Source organism: Miscanthus floridulus, unplaced genomic scaffold, assembly GCF_019320115.1.
Source record: "Miscanthus floridulus cultivar M001 unplaced genomic scaffold, ASM1932011v1 os_2472_1_2, whole genome shotgun sequence".
Taxonomy (NCBI): domain Eukaryota; kingdom Viridiplantae; phylum Streptophyta; class Magnoliopsida; order Poales; family Poaceae; genus Miscanthus; species Miscanthus floridulus.
The window spans coordinates 190,110-208,533 of NW_027098317.1; the positions used below are offsets into that span (position 1 = coordinate 190,110).

Genomic DNA, 18,424 nt, shown 5'->3' on the forward strand with positions numbered 1-18,424 from the left:
ACTTAAGTGCGTAGGATGGTATTGTAATATTTATTGGTACCCTCTAGCTATTTTCTATTACCAACTTTGATTATGTTTTATTATTCGACAAATCTACTATCCGTGGAGTAATAAATCATACGTAAAGTGGTAATGACCTAGGTCGTCACAAAGATCGTCAAAACGATGGACGTGGTTTCCTTCATCAGTCAGACACAAAAAAGAAAAGTGGAAAACAGAATCTATCACAATCGCAGTGTTGCGGAATTTATTTGACACACGTGTTGACGGTGGAAGGTGCTGCAATGCAACTTGGGCTGGGCCTCAACAGCCTCCGTCCACTCCAACCGTTTCGGCCCAGCCAGCCCACATGCCCAGGCGTCGTATCGTCTTCGACCCTTCGCCTTCCTCTTCCCCCCTCTCTCTCTCTCCATCCGATGCGTCGTGCGTGCGGGTCCCAGACTCTGACTCCCCCGGGGCCCACGTGTCTGTCTTGGTGGAGCAGTATTAAATACCGGGCGTACCCCCACCCCACCTGGCAGTTGCCCTCTCGCGAGTCGCAACAACAACTTGTCTTCTCGAACCGGCCGCCACCAACTCCAACTGCAACCCCAGCACACCGCCGCCGCCGCCCACGCTAGGGTTTTGGAGGGAGGATCGCCGATGTCGACGGCTCCCAGGCGCCCCTTCCGAGGCCGCGGCGCCCCGCCGCCCGGCACCGGCTACGTCCGCCGCGGACTCGCCCCTGCCCCGGCGGTCCCAGGCCCCGCCGACGGCGCCAAGACCCTGCGCAAGCCCGTCTTCACCACCATCGACCAGCTGCGCCCCCAGACGCACGGCCACACCCTCACCGCCCGCGTCATCTCAGCCCGCACCGTCCTCGACAAGCCCTCCACGCACCTCGGCCGCACCCGCGTCGCCGAGTGCCTCGTCGGAGACAGCACCGGCACCGTCCTCGTCACCGCCCGCAACGAACAGGGTATGCTGCCTGCGATCCGCTTGCTCCCCCATACCCTTTTTCTCTCTCGCTCATGAATCACTCGCGCTTCCGATTCCATCGATCCATCGACCAACTGATGTGCTAGTCGGATTAGATCACACATGTAGAATTGCAGATCTGGCGCTGACCTTATGACCGGATATACTTCATGTGTATAACTGCTACTGATTAGTGCCTGTGTTTTTCATAGTTAATACACAATGAACATCAACTAGCTGGATCCTACATTGCATATAGACTACATCTACATCATAGTTTCTGCCCTGTTTTGATTTGATTCATCTGCTTACTATGCCATGATGTTGTGTGTGCTCCTACTCTTATTGCTCGCTAGGGCTAGGGATGGAGGGATTGGGTGTTGATTGCACTGCAAATATCCTGCCAGAGTAGTTCTAGTGCCTACATTATTGCCCCATATATATAGGACCTTGGTGTTATGCAACAAGAGGGTTTCACTTAAAGTTTGCTATTTTGGAGCGTGCTTTGTGAGCCTTCAATCAATATGGGAAACTCTGGGTGACCAACACACATCTGTTGTCTGTCACATGGTGGGAACCAGGACGTGGTGACATGCAGAAACCACCAGGTTATTATAGGTAGACACGTCGTTGGTTGCCCCCCCTGCATGATGTCTCATGATATCGTGTCATTTGAAACTGCTGGATGTTGCTTTTGTTTTAGACGTTGCTGGTTTTCCCATGCGTGATGATATTGCATTGTTCAAAACTGACGTTTCTTGCTTTTAGAAACAATTGTCGGTTTTAACACGGCGTTGGTTGCCCCCCTGCGTGATGACTCATGACATCGTGTCATTTGAAACCGCTGGATGTTGCTTTTGTTTTGGACGTTGCTGGTTTTCCCATGCGTGACAATTGTCTGTTTTAACACGTCGTTGGTTGCCCCCCTGCGTGATGACTCATGAGTCATGACATTGTGTCATTTGAAACCGCTGGATGTTGCTTTTGTTTTAGACGTTGCTGGTTTTCCCCTGTGTGATGACTCATGATATTGCATTGTTCAAAACTGATGTTTCTTGCTTTTAGAAACAATTGTCGGCCATGTGGCGTTGCATCATTTGAAAACTGATGATTGTGGTTGCTTCTGCTATGGAAAATCGTCGGTTTTCTCCTACTGTGATAACTCTTTCTGATGTCCACATGACATTGCGTTGTTTAGATTAATTAATTACAGATTGCTCAAATCCTGGTGATTTCTCTATCATATATACCTGGAATCTATGGAAGATTGCTCTATGGCTATGTGCATATTATTAGTAGGTTTGTGATATCCATCATTGTGGTTAGTTGGTTACAATCTAACCACGCTTTCCTTTTTTGTGGAATTGTGGACAGTTGACCTTCTGAAGCCAGATACAACAGTGATCTTCCGCAACGCCAAGATTGACATGTTCAAGGGCACCATGAGGCTGGCAGTGGACAAGTGGGGTCGGATTGAGGTGACTCTGCCTGCCGATTTCAAGGTGAACCAAGACAACAACATGTCGCTGGTGGAGTACGAGCTGGTGGATGTCGACTGAAGAGGAATGAGCAGAAGCGATATTACCATCTGTTGGGCGAAGTCGGGCTGTGGACATATATTTCAGTTAAGGAAGCGGTAGTGTTAGGCTCCTATGATCCTATCTAATTATTATCCTGGAAGGCTGGCGATTGGGACTGTTAATTTTAAGATTATCTTGAAGAAGCATGTCGAATTATGTACAGCAGCAGCAGGTGTTCTGTCTGACTGATGCTATCCGTTCCGTGACGCCTAGTCTCTCTTAATGCTACTACTTTTTTTTTTTTCTCACGTTGGGTGTGTTTCTGAATCCATTTGATCTTGCAGTGCCTGTTTTAAGTTTTGTGGTATGGTGAGAAAATGAAGGTGGCGATGCCTTTTTTGTTGAGGTGCTAATTCTTGCTATAGTAATATCAGAAATATGATTATGGTTATGGTTGGCTCTGTTCCTGTGAACTGAATCGAACTGGGTGGTTGGTTTTCAAATTTGTGATCCATAGATTGACTGGTGCTGTTCAGCAATCGTCATAAAATTTACACTGCATCTACTTGACTGGCTAGGACTGACTGACCTGTGGCGTCTTCCTCTCTGGGTCCAGGAACAGCTCTGGGTGAGGGTAGCGTGGAAACAGAAACGGATGCAAGCCAAGTCGTTCGTCAGGTCCGGCCCCCCAGCAGCTGTTAACTTCAACCCGTGCCGGCCGCTGCCAACCGACGACCTCTGCCGCCCGCACGTCAACCCCATCAATCTCCATCCGTATGGTATGGATTCTAGCCCGTGTAGCCAGTTGCCCTGCCTCGTGCGCAATGCCCTCTAAGTCTAGGTGACATCCCCTGATCCCTATCATGGAATGGGTGATAGTAAGTGCAGTAGCGGTTTGTTTTCATTTTCATTTTTTTTTCTTCTTTTGGGCGGCAATAAAAGGAGACTTGAAAGGATAGAATATATCCAAAGACTTAGCCTTAGATAGGAGTGCTCGGAAGACAGCTATTCACGTGCCTGAACCGATTGCTTCTGTTGGGTTTCAACTCTAGCCTACCCCAACTTGTTTGGGACTTAAAGGCTTTGTTGTTGTTGTTGTTTCTTCTTTTGGGTCATGAAAGAACTCCAACTGCATACTGGCCTCAATCTACACTCACCTCATCGATATGCATTCCTCTTACAGTCTTACTGCTTTGCTGAGGTGGCCTCTGGTTCAATTCTGTATATTACTATACCAATGCGCATTTCTAACAAGATTGGCATCACTCACCCAACTAATCGGTTGACACCGCTCAGCAAATTGACACTGCTGGTAATCTCTCACCTCTCTCATTCCTTTGACACAAATCACTATAACTTAACTCTCTTCCAGTTCAAACTATAGACTATATATGTATATTAGCTCTAGTACATTTGGATACACATGACTCTGATTAAACTAGCCTTCCCTTCATCTTTGATGAAGATGTCAAATCCAGACTCCCAATCACGGCCATCTTCACTTTAGCCTAGCTGTAGAGTTCTCTAATGGAATCCATCATCGCATTTGCGATGACTTGGTTCGTCGTCTCCGTTGGATGGACAGCATCCCAGTCTAGGTATTTGCTAGGGTCTCCACATGTTCTTCGCCCTCTGCATGTTTGCCCAACTTCAATCACCCCCGATCCGCAGCACCCTCTTGACACTTCTGTTAGGCCTACCATTCCCGAAACACAAGCAATCGATTAGCCAGACCATAAAAATATATACTTCTTGTGCCTGTGGTACATACAAGAAAGAGAACTGCTGCATACCAAAGGCATTAGGATTCACCGTCGCGGAATGTATAGTAGTATAGGTGTCTATGTATGTGTGAAGTTCTTATCTTTTTTAGAAAAGGGAATATATTAATATCCTAGCTTCTGCATCGACCAATGCATCTAGCTGTTGCTTATTACAACACAAGCACTGTAATCCACGCAATCTCAAACACAAAGTTTTGATCTAAAGAAAAAAATAGAGAAGTTTCCAAACTTGACATCTAGAGAGCAATTCTATTACTAAATCTCCAACCATGTCTAGCAAATACTTTCATCGCGGTTGTCTCAATATTTCTACATCTCATTGTTATCATTTGGCGATCCTCCTTATGTAGTAGGGACCATCCAGTAGGCCCCCCTGCAAAAAAGATGGTGATGCGGCCTTGTAAAAAATTATATTATTCTGGGTTAACCATATCGCTCAACAAATTGCACTTACACCCACAAGAATCTTAGATTTCAGTTTCCTATTAATCCCGTCTAACCAGCCTGTAAACAAATTATGAACGCTAGTTGGAGGTATTAAATTAAAGGAAACATGAACAATTCGCCACACGAATTTAGCAAAATTACGGTCAAAGAATAGATGTTGTATAGATTCGTCAGAAGAGCAGGTACAACACTTTCTATCTCCTTGCCACTGCCGCCTTGCTAAATTGTCCTTTGTTAAGATTACTCCCTTATACAAATACCACAAAAATACTTTGATTTTGAGAGGTAGTTTCAGTGTCCATATTAAAGTGTTATAAGGTATAGCTTCAACTCCTAAAACGGCTCTGTACATGAATTTGACTGAAAACAATCCATTTTGATGTAGCCCCCACACGAAACGATCCCTCTGGTTTGTTAACTGTACATCTACAACCATGGCGACCACCTCGTGCCATGCTTGTAAATTAACTCCTACTAGAGATCTCCCGAAAGCCACATTTAATGGTGTCGTAGACAACACCTTTCTTACAGATGCGCTTTTCTTTCTAACAATATTATATAATGCGGAAAAGAGAGATTTTAAAGGACGCGGTCTTATCAACGAGTCCTCCCAAAATCGCACTTGAGACCCGTCGCCTAGATTAAACTTGCCCAACAATACGAACTCCTCCTTAACCTTCATAAGGCCAGCCCAAAACTGTGAGTCCCCAGGCATGTATTGAACCTGTGTCAAAGTTTTGTTTCTTAAATACTGGTTCCTAAGCAATTGTTGCCGGATCCCATCTCCATTCAGCAACCTAAAAAGCCATTTGCTTAGGAAACACCTGTTATGTACGTCTAAGTTTAGGACTCCCAACCCCCTTGATCTTTCGGTGTACAAACTACCTCCCACTTAATCAATCTATATTTTTTCTTATGTTCGTCGTTTTACCAAAAAAATCGTGACCTAAAATAGTACAACTTCTTTAGAACCCCTCTAGGTACTTCAAAAAAGGAAAGCATGAACATGGGGAGACTACTCAAAACAGAGTTAATCAAAACAAGCCTTCCTCCTACCGATAACATTTTGCTTCTCCAACAATTCAGCCTCTTTTGAAAACGTTCTTCAACATGCTTCCAGACTTTATTCAAGAGATTTCTATGATGCATAGGGATTCTCAGATATCTAAATGGAAACACCCCAAATCACACCCAAAAATTTGTACATATTTGTTTTGATTAGCTTTGGTTGTTCCATAACAGAACAATTCGCTCTTATGGAAGTTGATCTTGAGTCCTGATAGCTGTTCAAAAGCACAAAGTAAAAGCTTCATGTTTTTGGCCTTCTCTAGATCATTGTCCATAAAGATGACAGTGTCATCTGCATACTGAAGGATTGAAAGTCCCTCATCTACCAAATGTGGAACAACCCCTTGAATTTGTTCACTTTCTTTAGCTCGTGAAATAAAGATAGCCAGCATGTCAACCACTATACTAAACATAATTGGCGATAACAGAACCCCTGCCGTACTCCTTTTCTGGTTTGGAAATAGTGGCCTACATTATCATTGACCTTTACTGCAACACTCCGTCCAGACGTGACTTTTGAAATCCATTCGCACCAAGTTGGTGAGAGTCCTTTCATTCTGAGGACCTGTTGTATAAACGACCATTTTAATTTATCATAGGCTTTTTCGAAATCTAGTTTTAAGATCACACCATCTTCTTTTTTCCTATGCAACTCATGAATCGTTTCATGCAACATCACAACTCCTTCCATGATATAGCGACCTGGGATAAGGCCGTATGCGACGGTCCTATCATCTTATCTGCCACTTTCAAAATCCTATTATTTAGCATTTTCGTAAAAATCTTAAAGCTCACATTTAATAAGCATATTGGCCTGTACTGTTGTATCCGGGCCGCATCAGCAATCTTTGGTAGTAATGTAATTACCCTGAAATTTAGGCTATGGATAGGCAGTCTCCTAGCATGGAATTCATAAAAAAGGTTCATCAAATCCGGTTTCACAACCTCCCAAAAGAATTGGTAAAATTTTGCGGGAAAACCATCCGGACCAGGTGTTTTGTTATGTTCCATATCAAAAACTGCCAATTTAACCTCCTCCTCGCTGAATGGAGCCGTCAAACTCTCATTCTCGTCCTCCGACACTTGAGATATGTCATGCCTCAAAGTCTCGTCCATTGAGAACAAATTCGGTGTATGAGGTCCAAACAGTCCTTTACAGTACTCAGTTATATAATTTTTCAAATTCCCATCCCCAACAATTGTTCCTTCTTCTTGTTCTAACTGGACAATTTTTGTTTTCCTGTGTCTCCCATTTGCCACTAGATGGAAATACTTAGTATTATCATTCCCTTGCAATAACTTTTGATCGTTGGAGCCAATAGATCTCCTCCTCTCTTAGCAACTTAGTTAATTGCCCTTTGAGATGATGTCTAAGTTCCATCTCTTGAGGTGACAACACAATTGTCTCTGCCTTTCTGTCCAGATCATCTATCTTAGTCAAGAGGTTAGGTTTGTGTTTCTTATTTTGTGAAGACAAATTCCTAGCCCAACCTCTAAGGAAACGTCGCAACCTTCTAATTTTGTTTTGCCATTTCTCCATGGGTGACCGACCCCTATTCTCAGATTCCCAAACCTCTTTGACCAACCCAAAGAAACCATCTCTTGTTAGCCACTCTAGCTCGAAATTAAAATTAAAAGTCATTGCCTCTGTGAGATGGCTCACCACTATCTAATAAAAGAGGTGTATGATCTGAGATCTCTCGGGTAAGTGCCTGGACACAAGCTAAAGGAGATTTTTGTTCCCAATCTGTCGTTACTAAGATACAGTCTAACTTTTCATATGTTGGAACCTCTGCATAGTTTGCCCACGTATATTTCCTACCTGTTAACTCCAGCTCTCTTAAATTTAACATTTCAATAATAGCATTAAACAAAAGAGGCCACTTGTTATTATATCTTGAATTGTTTTTTTTTCGAAGGGTTCCTAATGATATTGAAATCTCCCCCTACTAAGAAATGCAGATGTCCACAGCTAGTACAAGCTCGTACTAACTCTAATAGAAAGTGTTCTCTGTGCTCTTCTTGTGCTGCACCATACACAGACAATAGAGCCCATCGAAAACCATCTACTTTATTTTTTATGAGAAACTTGATATGATAATCACCATCCTCTATGTTCTCTATTTCAAAACAACCTTGATTTATTCCCATTAGCATCCCCAGACATACCCCGAGGACATCGCCAATGCCAAACAAAATCAGCCCCTGCACAAAAGTTTTCTAGACACTGAGTCGAAAAACTATTTTTGTTGGTCTCTGATAGAGCTATGAAATCAAGTTTGTTATCCCCATCCACATCATGTAAAAAGGCGTGTTTAGCTAAATCACACAGACCTCTACAGTTCTAGAAAATACCTTTCATTAAAATACTATTTTTTCTTGTGACTGTATTCTTATTGAGGAGTTTCTTTTTCTTTTTGGTTTTTGCCACCTTGATGGGCACATTTACAAGTACTCCATCGAGGTCCGCACTATTATCATCCACCACCTCCTCTGTTAAGTCGCCACAGAGTCGACTTATGGTGAAGGTGTCTGGATTGATCTCATCCTCCTCAGAATCAAATTCATTTTTATTTTTATTGAGACAAATAGATGGTTTCAGTCTCTCCCTTTCAACATTTTTTAAAAGAGCAATAGACCCGATCATTAAATCATCTTTGTCACCCAAACTAATACCCACTCCCCCTAAGTTTTCCTTAATACGAACATTAGAAAAGGAAAAAAATGAATTAACATTTAAATTACCTTAGGGGTTCCTCGAGGTTCTTAACGACAACTCTTCTTTCTGCCTTCTCTAGAGAGTCCACATCAGCCACCTCCGCATTCCGTTTGCTCCGCCATACTGGGGTTAACTCTCCATTTGACGTAATCGTCATTTTCATGACACTACCCAAATCCTTTTTTGACTCACCATCAGCTCCCACTCCAGCTCCCAACATGGCGTCAAGAAGACCACCAAGGTGTTGAGCACCATCTGCAAACGCCCCTTCTGCTGCCCCATCGATCTGCCCAACTGAGATCTCCACACGTTCCTTATCAAACATGGTGGACGGCTGTTCACAGGATTTATTTTTCTGCAGGTCACTTGCAGCAGCACTGGCTGATAGCGTGGGCTGCTGTGCCCGGCCCAAGCAGCCATCCCTTGCCGAACCTTCAGTACTAGACTGTGGCGCCAAGGCTGCACTCACCAATTTTTCAGCCGGCCTAGCAGACTGCGAAGGTCGCTGCAGCAAGCGTGCCGGTGCTGACAACATCCCAGAGGCTGACGCTGCAATTGTTGCTGCATTCTTCACATTTACCGGATCTCTTTTTTTGACTCTAAAAAATTACGTGCAGATTCGTTAAGTTCATGCTCCTCTCCTAGCAGATCATCATTTGACCAATCATAATCCATCTGTGTCTCAGGAGCCTTATCTTCTTTCCCGGTCGTGTTGTTTTTTGTTGCATTTCCGACGCTTGCATCTGATATATTAGTTTCCCCAGTATTTTGTGCCTCCTTCATCTCAGTGTCTTTTGTCGCACCATTACCATGGTCCTCGTTACCATCATTTTGTATATTCCAAATATTTCGCGGTCCAATGTTAGGTAAATATGGTTCAACCTCAAAAATCAACTGAAAGTACCTATTACCAATGATGACATCTAGTTTGGTCAGAATTGCCTCGGGTTCTCGTACTGCCATTGCAAACCATCCAAAGTTATTGGCTCTAGTAGTCACCATATCCACATCCTGGGTAACACCGAAAAGAGTTCCAAGTGCCCCCTGAATGATGTACTCCCTTAGAATTGTCGGCAGGTTGATGACCGGCATCCAAACCATTGGTAGAGCATGGCCAAAATACTCATCATCTTCCTTAAATTCTTGAAATTTGAGAGTGACCCCTTCATCTCTGCATTGAACTTTGTCATCTTGACAAGATCCCATTTAGTAGGGAAAAGGACCTTAAACTCAAAGTCATTGTGCCTTTTTACATCCCACGCAAAAGTATTAGAGACCAACACCCACAAAAATGCTGCCACTTCCTCATCTGTCAGATTCTTGCCTGAAGTAGAAATTAGAGCCATTCTAGAATCTTTCTTTGTTGGTTGTATGGGTGCATGTAGAATATGATAGCCAGCAAGTGCATCGGTCGCCTGGCCAACTAACTGAGCTACTGGTTTCGGTTGCTTGAGTATCGGACACCGAATTATGGCATGATCAGTGCTCTTACAAATTTCACAGAAAACTATCGCCGTGCACTCAAACATCAAATGACCCTTTACTCCACACCGCCTGCACATTTTGGAAGTAGCTACCCTTTGAAACACCTCCACTGCACCATCATTAGTTGCTACAATCTCCGAATTCTCAATCTGCATAGCACTTGCTCCAGCAACCGAGGACGAACCATGCAACATATGTGGTGCTGGCTGTCGTTCCTTGTCAGTCTTGCCCATGCTTTGCGCAGACAGAATTAAACCTTTCCCTATTACCTGATGCTGCTCTGTGTTGGTCTTGACCTGGTGTTCGGACCCCAGCCCCGGTTGCTGCGACAGTGACCGAGCGACCATGCCGGACGTCAGTGGCAGAGGTTGATGCGCCTGTTGCTGGTTTGGCAACTGCAGGGGTGCCGGTGCTTGCTGCTGCAATGGCCCCCGCTGCTCCCACTGCAGCAACTATTATTGATTCGGCAACTACGGGGGTGCTGATGATTGTTGTTGCGGAGGTCCATGCTATAGTACTCGCTGCTCCCGTTGTGGCACATGTCGCTGATAGTTGCGACCATGCCGGTAAGCACTACTCCAGTTGTGACCACCATTGCCGCCCTACCGCCCCCTTTGTCATCGCTCATAGTCCCAGCCCGGGCCATAGTTCAGCGAATGAACCCCGAGATTGGGATTGAATCAAGGAGGTCCAGTGAAATGCGAGCCTTCATCGTAGTAGTTGTAGCCATACCCGGTGTCGTAGCCTTGTCTCCCACCGCGAGCACCACCACCACTGCCTGCATGTCTTCCACCACGACCAGCTGAGAGTCCCCTTCCTCCGACACCACCACCCTCACTGCCTCTGCCACCGTTTCCCACGCCGCCTGCGCCTGGTACCGCCATGCCTGCACGCAACACTTGGATGTACAAAGGATAAACTGAGTAGGGAGTGGTGGCTAGGGTTTTCCTATTGATTGCGTCAAGATCAAACTTTCCAAGTAAAAACCGAGCCACTAGTTTGGCACCACGGCATCCGTAGCGTCCCTAGCCATTCAGCGTACAGGGCCCACGTTGGACCTCGTCATGAGGCCCACCCGTCCCTGCGTGCGTTATGGATTGAGACGACGACCGTTCCTCGGGCATCAGTTTCGAATCAGGAGGATTTTGAAAAAACGTCGAAGTTTGACGTCCGACATCGAGCCATGTCGTCTTCGTCATCGCCGAAGTTGCTGAGGATGTCTCCTTTAGTACCTCAGTGAGAGTACCTCTTGCAACTGGCCATCGACTGCGAACATCAGTTACCGCACAATCACCAAGGGTGATCACCGGTGATATCCTTGTGCGCGGCAGCTTCGCTGACCACGACGTCCTCACCATCTGCCTGTAACACCCCTGGTGTTACGAGTTTATTTAGCACCGCGATTTAGGCATATGTCAAATCTTCAAAACGAGTTTCTTGGATTTTTGATTTAAAACGTATTCGACACGATACGCGAGTCCTGTGTGACTTAGTTTCGTGGACTCAAGTAAATGATCAAGTTAAATCACGCCGGGCGTAGAAATAGTTAGGAATGTCGAACGGCAATTCTGGCCAATCGATAGCAAAGGGTTCGTTCTATTAGATTAAGCATGAAAAGCAACGTTTATAAATAAAATAAAATCCATTAATAAATAGAACAATATACATATATATATAGCTTTTGAATCAAATTTAAATTGCTGAAGTTTTCCTGTGCCTAGACGTTGCAAATTTGACTAAAGTAGTAAACCGTTATATATGTATATATATATGTATGTATGTATGTGTATATATATATACACGTTACGACAATAGCTCTAAATCAAAGAATGTGTAACAGTGGCGCTAGTGCTACGGTAAACGTCTCTGTCTGTGCTCTTTGCAAGGCTGTACAAGTTGACCGACCTCTTGCTTCCTCTTTCTTTTCTCCATCGTCTGCCTCTGCTGGTTATTGCTGAAGGACTGGACGTTGCTTCCTCGTGACCTCCCGAGCGTGGGTCTGTCGGCCTGGCTGCGCTGGCTGCTTGCTCGCTGTGTCCCGTTCTCTCTTGCGTCTTTTCTCTTCTCTATGAGTACCTTAATGAGGATTTGACAGAATGCCGCAGCTGCTGCTTTTTACTCCACTATCCAGTGTAGTATATCTAGTAATCTACCGCAGCGGGCAGCTAGAGAAAACAAATAATATTCTCAATGCAAAAACGCGCGCCGCGCCAGCATCCGTCCCTATCATTGCTTGTCGGTCTCTGTGTGTTTTACCGGACCAAAGTCTAGATCGTGTTAGACCTGTCTTCACGCTATTTCCCTCTCTTTCTTTTTCTACTGCCATGAAGAGGCATCTGTGTTCTTTCTTTTCTACTGCCTGTGGTCACCGTCAGTGCTCTGCCTCACTTGTCTAGTCATGCTCGACCTGGCTTCTTTGGTCTTGTCCAAATATTTTAATGAGAGCACCAGCAGCCAACGCACTACAACACAGGCAAGCCTAGTCCATGCTGCTGTCTTCTTCCTTTTTCTTTCTCCGCTGCTCTCGCTTATCTCTTCCTCTCTGGCTGCTGTGGCCGTCGCTGATTTCCCCTCGCATACGCGCATGAAGCCCACGGCCGCACTAGACCGAGCCGCCTCGCCAGCCTCGCGCAAGCACACACACGTCCCCTCTGCCTTGGTCCACCGCCGTGGCCAGGCGTGCCCGTGCCCCATGACCTCTCTCGTGCGTCCCGCGCTGGACAACGACAGCCATGGCTGCGGCGCCGTTCGCGCGCGTGAGCTTCCTTGCCTCACGCCGGAGTCGCTGCTCCACGGTGCCTCGCGCATCCCCACCTCGCTGCCGCGCTGTCGTGCACCGGTGGCTCCATAGCGCTCCACCTCCAGTCGCCGGCCGCCATACCCGCAGCCACCTCGGGGCGCCCTTGGTCACGCGCTGTGCTGCTGGCTGTTTTGGTCAGGTGCTGCGCCTCGGTCGCCACCGCGCGTGAGCACGCGTGCCTTCAGTCTACGCAGCGTCTCCACGTGCCGCACCACTACAGCGCCCGCCATGGCCAACCGAACGACGCCAAGCTACTTCACCGTCGCCCTGCCTCCCTCTCGGGCGTGCGCATGAACCCCCTGCGCACCCGTGTCGAACGCGGCCGCATCCTCGTTGCCCATGCCAGCAGCACCGTTTCCCCTCCCCGCTCCTCGGCCACCGCCGTCGGGCTGCCATGCCGTGTCAGCCGATGCTCCTCTACTCCTCTAGATGTAGAAGACGAAGTGAAGGTGAGAGGGGTGAAAGTCCAAGACAAAAATTTATACAGGGTTTTTTACGAAAATACGTGACCCATAGGAATAGTGCTGAGTGTACTGAGGGGTAATTTAGTGGAAGCTCAGGGACCGTTTTGAAATTTTGCCACGTTGCCGGCCTGTTACCATCGCTGACTGGGCCGCGTGCCTTACCGGGCCGCCGTGCCCTTTTTTGCGCACGATTTGCTGGGCGGGCCTGCCGCTGGCCGCCCGCACCCTGCCAGGCCACGCTGCTGGGCCATTCGCCCGTGTTGGGCCGCTGTCTGCGCCACTTGGGCCGGCCGGTTGCCGTGTTGTGCGCTGGCCACGCGCCCGCCTTGGGCCACCACGCCTCTGGGCTACCGTGGCCGCTGGACCAGGCGAGCTGGGCCACTTCGGGCCCAAGGGTCTTTTCTTATTTCTTCGGTATTTTGTTAATATTAGTAATCGGCTGAATGATTGGAAATTCATAGTAAATAGTAGAAAAAATCATAAAAATGCCAAACCAGTTTCGTTAAGTTTCTAAAATCATGGTCTATCTGATAGGGTATTTGTTCATATAGTGTGATAATATTCTTGGGAGCTAGAGAATTAATTTAAGGTAATTAATATAGTAAAAAGATAACTTGTAAGAATTGTTGTGATAAATTAGTAATATTATTGGATCTAAAATAATTGTTGGGGAAATAACACCTTATCCGACAACGGGTATATGTAGCCTAAGTACGGTTGTCATTAGGACTAGCCTGTTAACTCGAGAGGCGTATGCCATATTTTCGAGTCACGATTGCAGTTGATTAATTACATCTTTGCATTTGCATCAATGCATATCATATAGGTATGATGATGGATCAATGGATCAATTGAAGGATGATTGGGAATCTGAAGATGATGCAATGGGTGTTCTATCTAGATGATGGTGGATGATCTGAAGATGCAGATACTAACTTTTAATATATATCTTACCCAGGCAAGCCCCGGTGCATACCCCTACTTTCTGCAGTTTAAATTATAATTATGTATTAAGTTTTAAGGAGTTGAATGAAACCCACTTGCATATATATCTTTATCCTATGAGTCTTACTAGTATAACAGGATCGTGTAGATTGCTATGCTACAGGACTCCGGTAGAAGTCGAGTGATTGTCTGTCGCTCGCGAGATATAGGAAATATATTACTTGATTATTATCACTAGAAAAACATAAATGGTGGAAAGAAAAAATGGTGACTGGGTAGGGATGTGGTTTGGGTATTGGTGAGTGTAAGAGGTTGTGTCACCATGGACACGGGGCATAGCTTCGTTACACTGTTTTTCCCTGTCTGGTCGGTTAAGGACCGTTCGTTGTATGAGACTCTAGGCAGGTCACAGACTTATTATCCCGAGCACATACTTGTGTATGGGCGCTTAGAAGACTTATTGCTCTCTTGTCGCAGATCCAGCTCTTTCTAGACCGACTGTTAGGGTTTTATTTTGGTGGAGGAGGTCCTTGCACCGCACTGAGTCTGGGACTCAGGGACGGGGGCTTGGAGTCCCAGTTTGGACGGGAACCTAGACACCCGAGATAGGAGAGTGATGGGTTGGTCCTGCTTGTGCCTAGGGTACAAGCGGGGCATGTGTTTTTGGGGTACCCAGCTGGGGGCATTGATTCGCGAATCACCGGGCGATCCAGTATGGCTTGTTTATGGTTTAGCATCGTAGTAAGAACTAAAAGATGAAAGATGGAAGATGGACAAATGAAATCTGATTGCTTACCACCTGCTTGAAAGTAGCACAGGTGTTTACATAGAATGGTTAGTTAATGAACCAATACGGCTATTAATAAAAATCGAATATAAGGACGCACACTTAGTAATGCTTCCTGCAGATGCAATGAACCCACAAGCCAGATAGCCTTGAATATCCTTGGAGTCTTTTTTTCCCACCGTTGGGTAAGTCTTGCTGAGTACAATTGAGTACTTAGGGTTTTATTCCTCCTGTTGCAAGTGACAGGTGTATGCTTGAGCTGACCTTTGTGTGTGGATACCTCCTGGTGGGCTCAACGAGGATTCCTTTACGCTGTGATCATAGTTGTTATTTATAACTCTCACCAAATGCTTTTATAAAGGAAAGTTTCATAATCTGTTGTCGTAGTTTATATATCAAAACTTCATCATGCCATGAATAGATATGTGTTTCCGCTGTAATACTGATCATATGTTTATATTCCGCTGTTTAATTAAATGATTCCTAACTCTGATAATATGATTACATTCCGCTGTTATAATAATAAATGTTATACTCTGACGTACATGCAAAGGGATGTAAGAAATGGTTCAGAATGATGTAAGCTTTATTCTCTCATTTGTGATCCTGATGGTAAAAATATGGATTTTCGGGTTCTCCCCTGGGGCGTACCCGACGGAACCGAGTAATTTAGTGTTCTCTTTTGGGTGCTTAGTGTCTAATGGAAGACAAGCACTTCTAGGAGGCATTAGATTAGGCGGTTCTGCCATAGGTGGTATCAGAGCATAAATGAGGAAATAAGGCTTCAAAAACCTTTTCTAAACTAAAATTTGACAACAAATTTTTGCAAAAAAGTTAGGACGTTTGTATGCAAAGTTATATAAGTAGCCCTATTACTATGGTTTTGTATCTAGGATAGATCGCACTCTACTGACTTAGATAGGATTAATCAAGTTTCTGCAGGTACACTGACTCGAGCATAGTCTGATAGTATCGCCTAGTTACACGGGAGAGAACGATGTGCCAAAAATCTAAGAACAGTTGCCCTATATGTTGACAACAGTGAAAGGACGTATAGGACATGCATTTATACATATCATGTTTGTGCATTATAGTGTCGTATTGCTGGTAGATACGCCATCCATAGGTGTCACGCGTGTCGTATTGTGCACGAATGACTCGTTCCTATTCTAGAGTTAGGTCTGTACTGTGGCTTCATGCTCGAGGTTTGCCTATGGTTCACGCCTGTCGTGACCCACGTCTCTCGATACCCCTTTTCTGTGCTCTTGTTGAACCCTTGCCCTACAGTCGTACTAGTCAGTATTGGCCTCGGACGTCGCTTGCCTTGAACACGTGGAATTTGGTCGATTCATCGTAGTTATCCTACGTGGGAACCCTGGTGGACCACGCTAGGACCACTGAACGCTCTGCCTTTATAAGTAGAGCTTGGCTTAGCCATTGGTACCACCACTCGGTGCACTTTAGCTCGCTTAGCTTTTCCCTTGAGCCAGTTTTTCGCTCAGCCTTCCTCGCAACCACCGCTAGAGATGGCAGGAGCCTGGGTTAGTACCTACTGCCTGAACGTTGAGGGTTTTCCCAGAATCCTGCATGCCACCCTGCAAAAGCTTAGGAGTCAGAGATTGTCCTGAGTATGAGGGCCATGAGTATTAGGAGCATGGCACCGAGAGGTGTGAGGTTACCATCTACATCGGGAAGAGTGAAGAGTTCCCCGACCTCACTGAAGCCTAGAGTGTGACCGCAACCGGGTTTCGCTTCATTGACACCTACTAGGTTGTGGCCCGCAAAGCCATGTGGTACCTCTACCAAATCTATGAGGAGCCCATTGCCCGTACCCCCATGAGGTTCTTTCCACCTTTGGACAAGAATCGGCGGGCATGGAGGGCTCACATGGAGGCTTTGCAAGGGCGGGATGTGCAAGAGGATAGTCCTACCGTGGTGCACTTGACCACGTACCTGCTCGCTCTAGATGAGCAGTACGACCATCAAGCCTTGGAACTAGGGGCGTGCCTTCGGTGCGCCGAGGAAGCTGAGGTCTTCAACCAGATGCTCCAGGTGTAGCTCACTGAAGCGCATGCCAGTGTTGCAGCTGCTGAGAGCCGGGAGACTGCCATGTTGAAAGCCCTGAAGGAGGCTGAAGATTGGCATGTCCATCAGCTATGGGTGGCCTATCTTGTCACCAGGGCCGAGCGGAGGACGTTGGCTGCTGAAAGGCGGGATGCCCCGATCTTGGAAGGGATCCCTATCCATCTGGCAAAAAGAAGAAGAACTAGTGTTGCAGCACCGCTAGCACCTCCACCCTCGGAAGTGTCAGAAGTCGAGCCCTTGATTCCTCTCACTTAGCCAATGCCACGAAAAGATGTAGATTAGTTGCCTTGGGATGCTGTACCCGTAGTAGTAGTGCTTGTTGTCGCTGTTCTTCAGTATTGTACTCTTGCCATTGTTGTCATCCATAGTTGTTGAGATCGTCCGCCAGTAGGGAAGGTGAATGCTGTATCATGAATGGGAGCCTAAATGCCTGTATGATGTACCCGTATAAGACCGTTGGAACATGCATTTTGTTTATTTTACTGTGTTTATTGCGTTCATCTACCTTAAGTTCGTTAGATGTGCTTAAGAGTTTCATGGGCGATATTAAGCGGGTTACAAGAGAAGTTGCCATTCAGATACCAGCAGATCAGCCGTGGTTGGATAATATAGGACACTGTATCGACTAATTGTGGATATCCCAGTAGAACACTTGAATATCTTTAAAACAAATCTGCCGTTGGATTTAAATTCCTTGTCCCTTGTTGTGAAGGGAACTTTTGTTGTTTGAATTTTTTTCCTTGCAATACTCCTCTTATTCTGTGGTCTATGATCCTACTACCTTCATGGCGTGTAAGTTGGTAGTAGTTGCCTGGTTAATAGCTTATGGTGCCACGACGAAACCGAGGGCTCCCTGTGGACCAACTGCCACATGTGACGCTGCTCAGCACGTGCTGGTATCGAGGTTATTAACCAAGTACCTTCACCAAGTTACACCGCCGTACTGTTTGTTTTTTTTAAAAGAAAAATTTTCTCCTTGGAAATGTTTAGGTGTTCAAATGGGAAATCCACAATGGGTTGAGGCAAAAGTGTTCTCTCAAGGTAAACAAGAGGTGGTTTTGGAGGAAGAAAGTATGACATGGTCTTAGTCTACATGAAAGACGGATGTGGTCAAGGAAGGAAAGCAAAAGAAGAGTAGTAAGGAAAGTCAACCTCAGGTAGTCAGGAGTAATAGAAAAGTCTGAGTGGACGTCTTGTCCCAAGCCCTGTGTTTAGTTGACCGCGCTACGCATGTTGGCTCATTTCGCTGCGTGCCCTATGGACGTTGTCTGTATCAAGCCCTTAGCTCCCCATTTTCGCGTGGTCGCAGCATCGTGCCACACTCGCCGTCCTTGTGCACTGTGCGCTTTTCCTTTTCCTAGTG

The 18,424-nt window shown here is 45.9% G+C and overlaps 1 protein-coding gene across 1 annotated transcript; it reads left to right on the plus strand.

The window, feature by feature from the left end:
• Positions 1-525: 525 nt before the first annotated feature.
• LOC136534988 (uncharacterized protein At4g28440-like) lies at positions 526-2,928 on the plus strand. The gene is made up of 2 exons (XM_066527333.1): positions 526-958; positions 2,332-2,928. Exons 1-2 carry the CDS (start codon positions 643-645, stop codon positions 2,514-2,516), a joined length of 501 nt encoding a protein of 166 aa, XP_066383430.1. The 5' UTR covers positions 526-642; the 3' UTR covers positions 2,517-2,928.
• Positions 2,929-18,424: the final 15,496 nt, after the last annotated feature.

Coding starts and splice junctions, on each gene's coding strand:
- LOC136534988 (XM_066527333.1), top strand. CDS start 643: ATGTCGACGGCTCCCAGGCGCCCCTTCCGAGGCCGCGGCGCCCCGCCG. Junction 959..2,331: donor CACCGCCCGCAACGAACAGG/GTATGCTGCCTG, acceptor AATTGTGGACAG/TTGACCTTCTGAAGCCAGAT.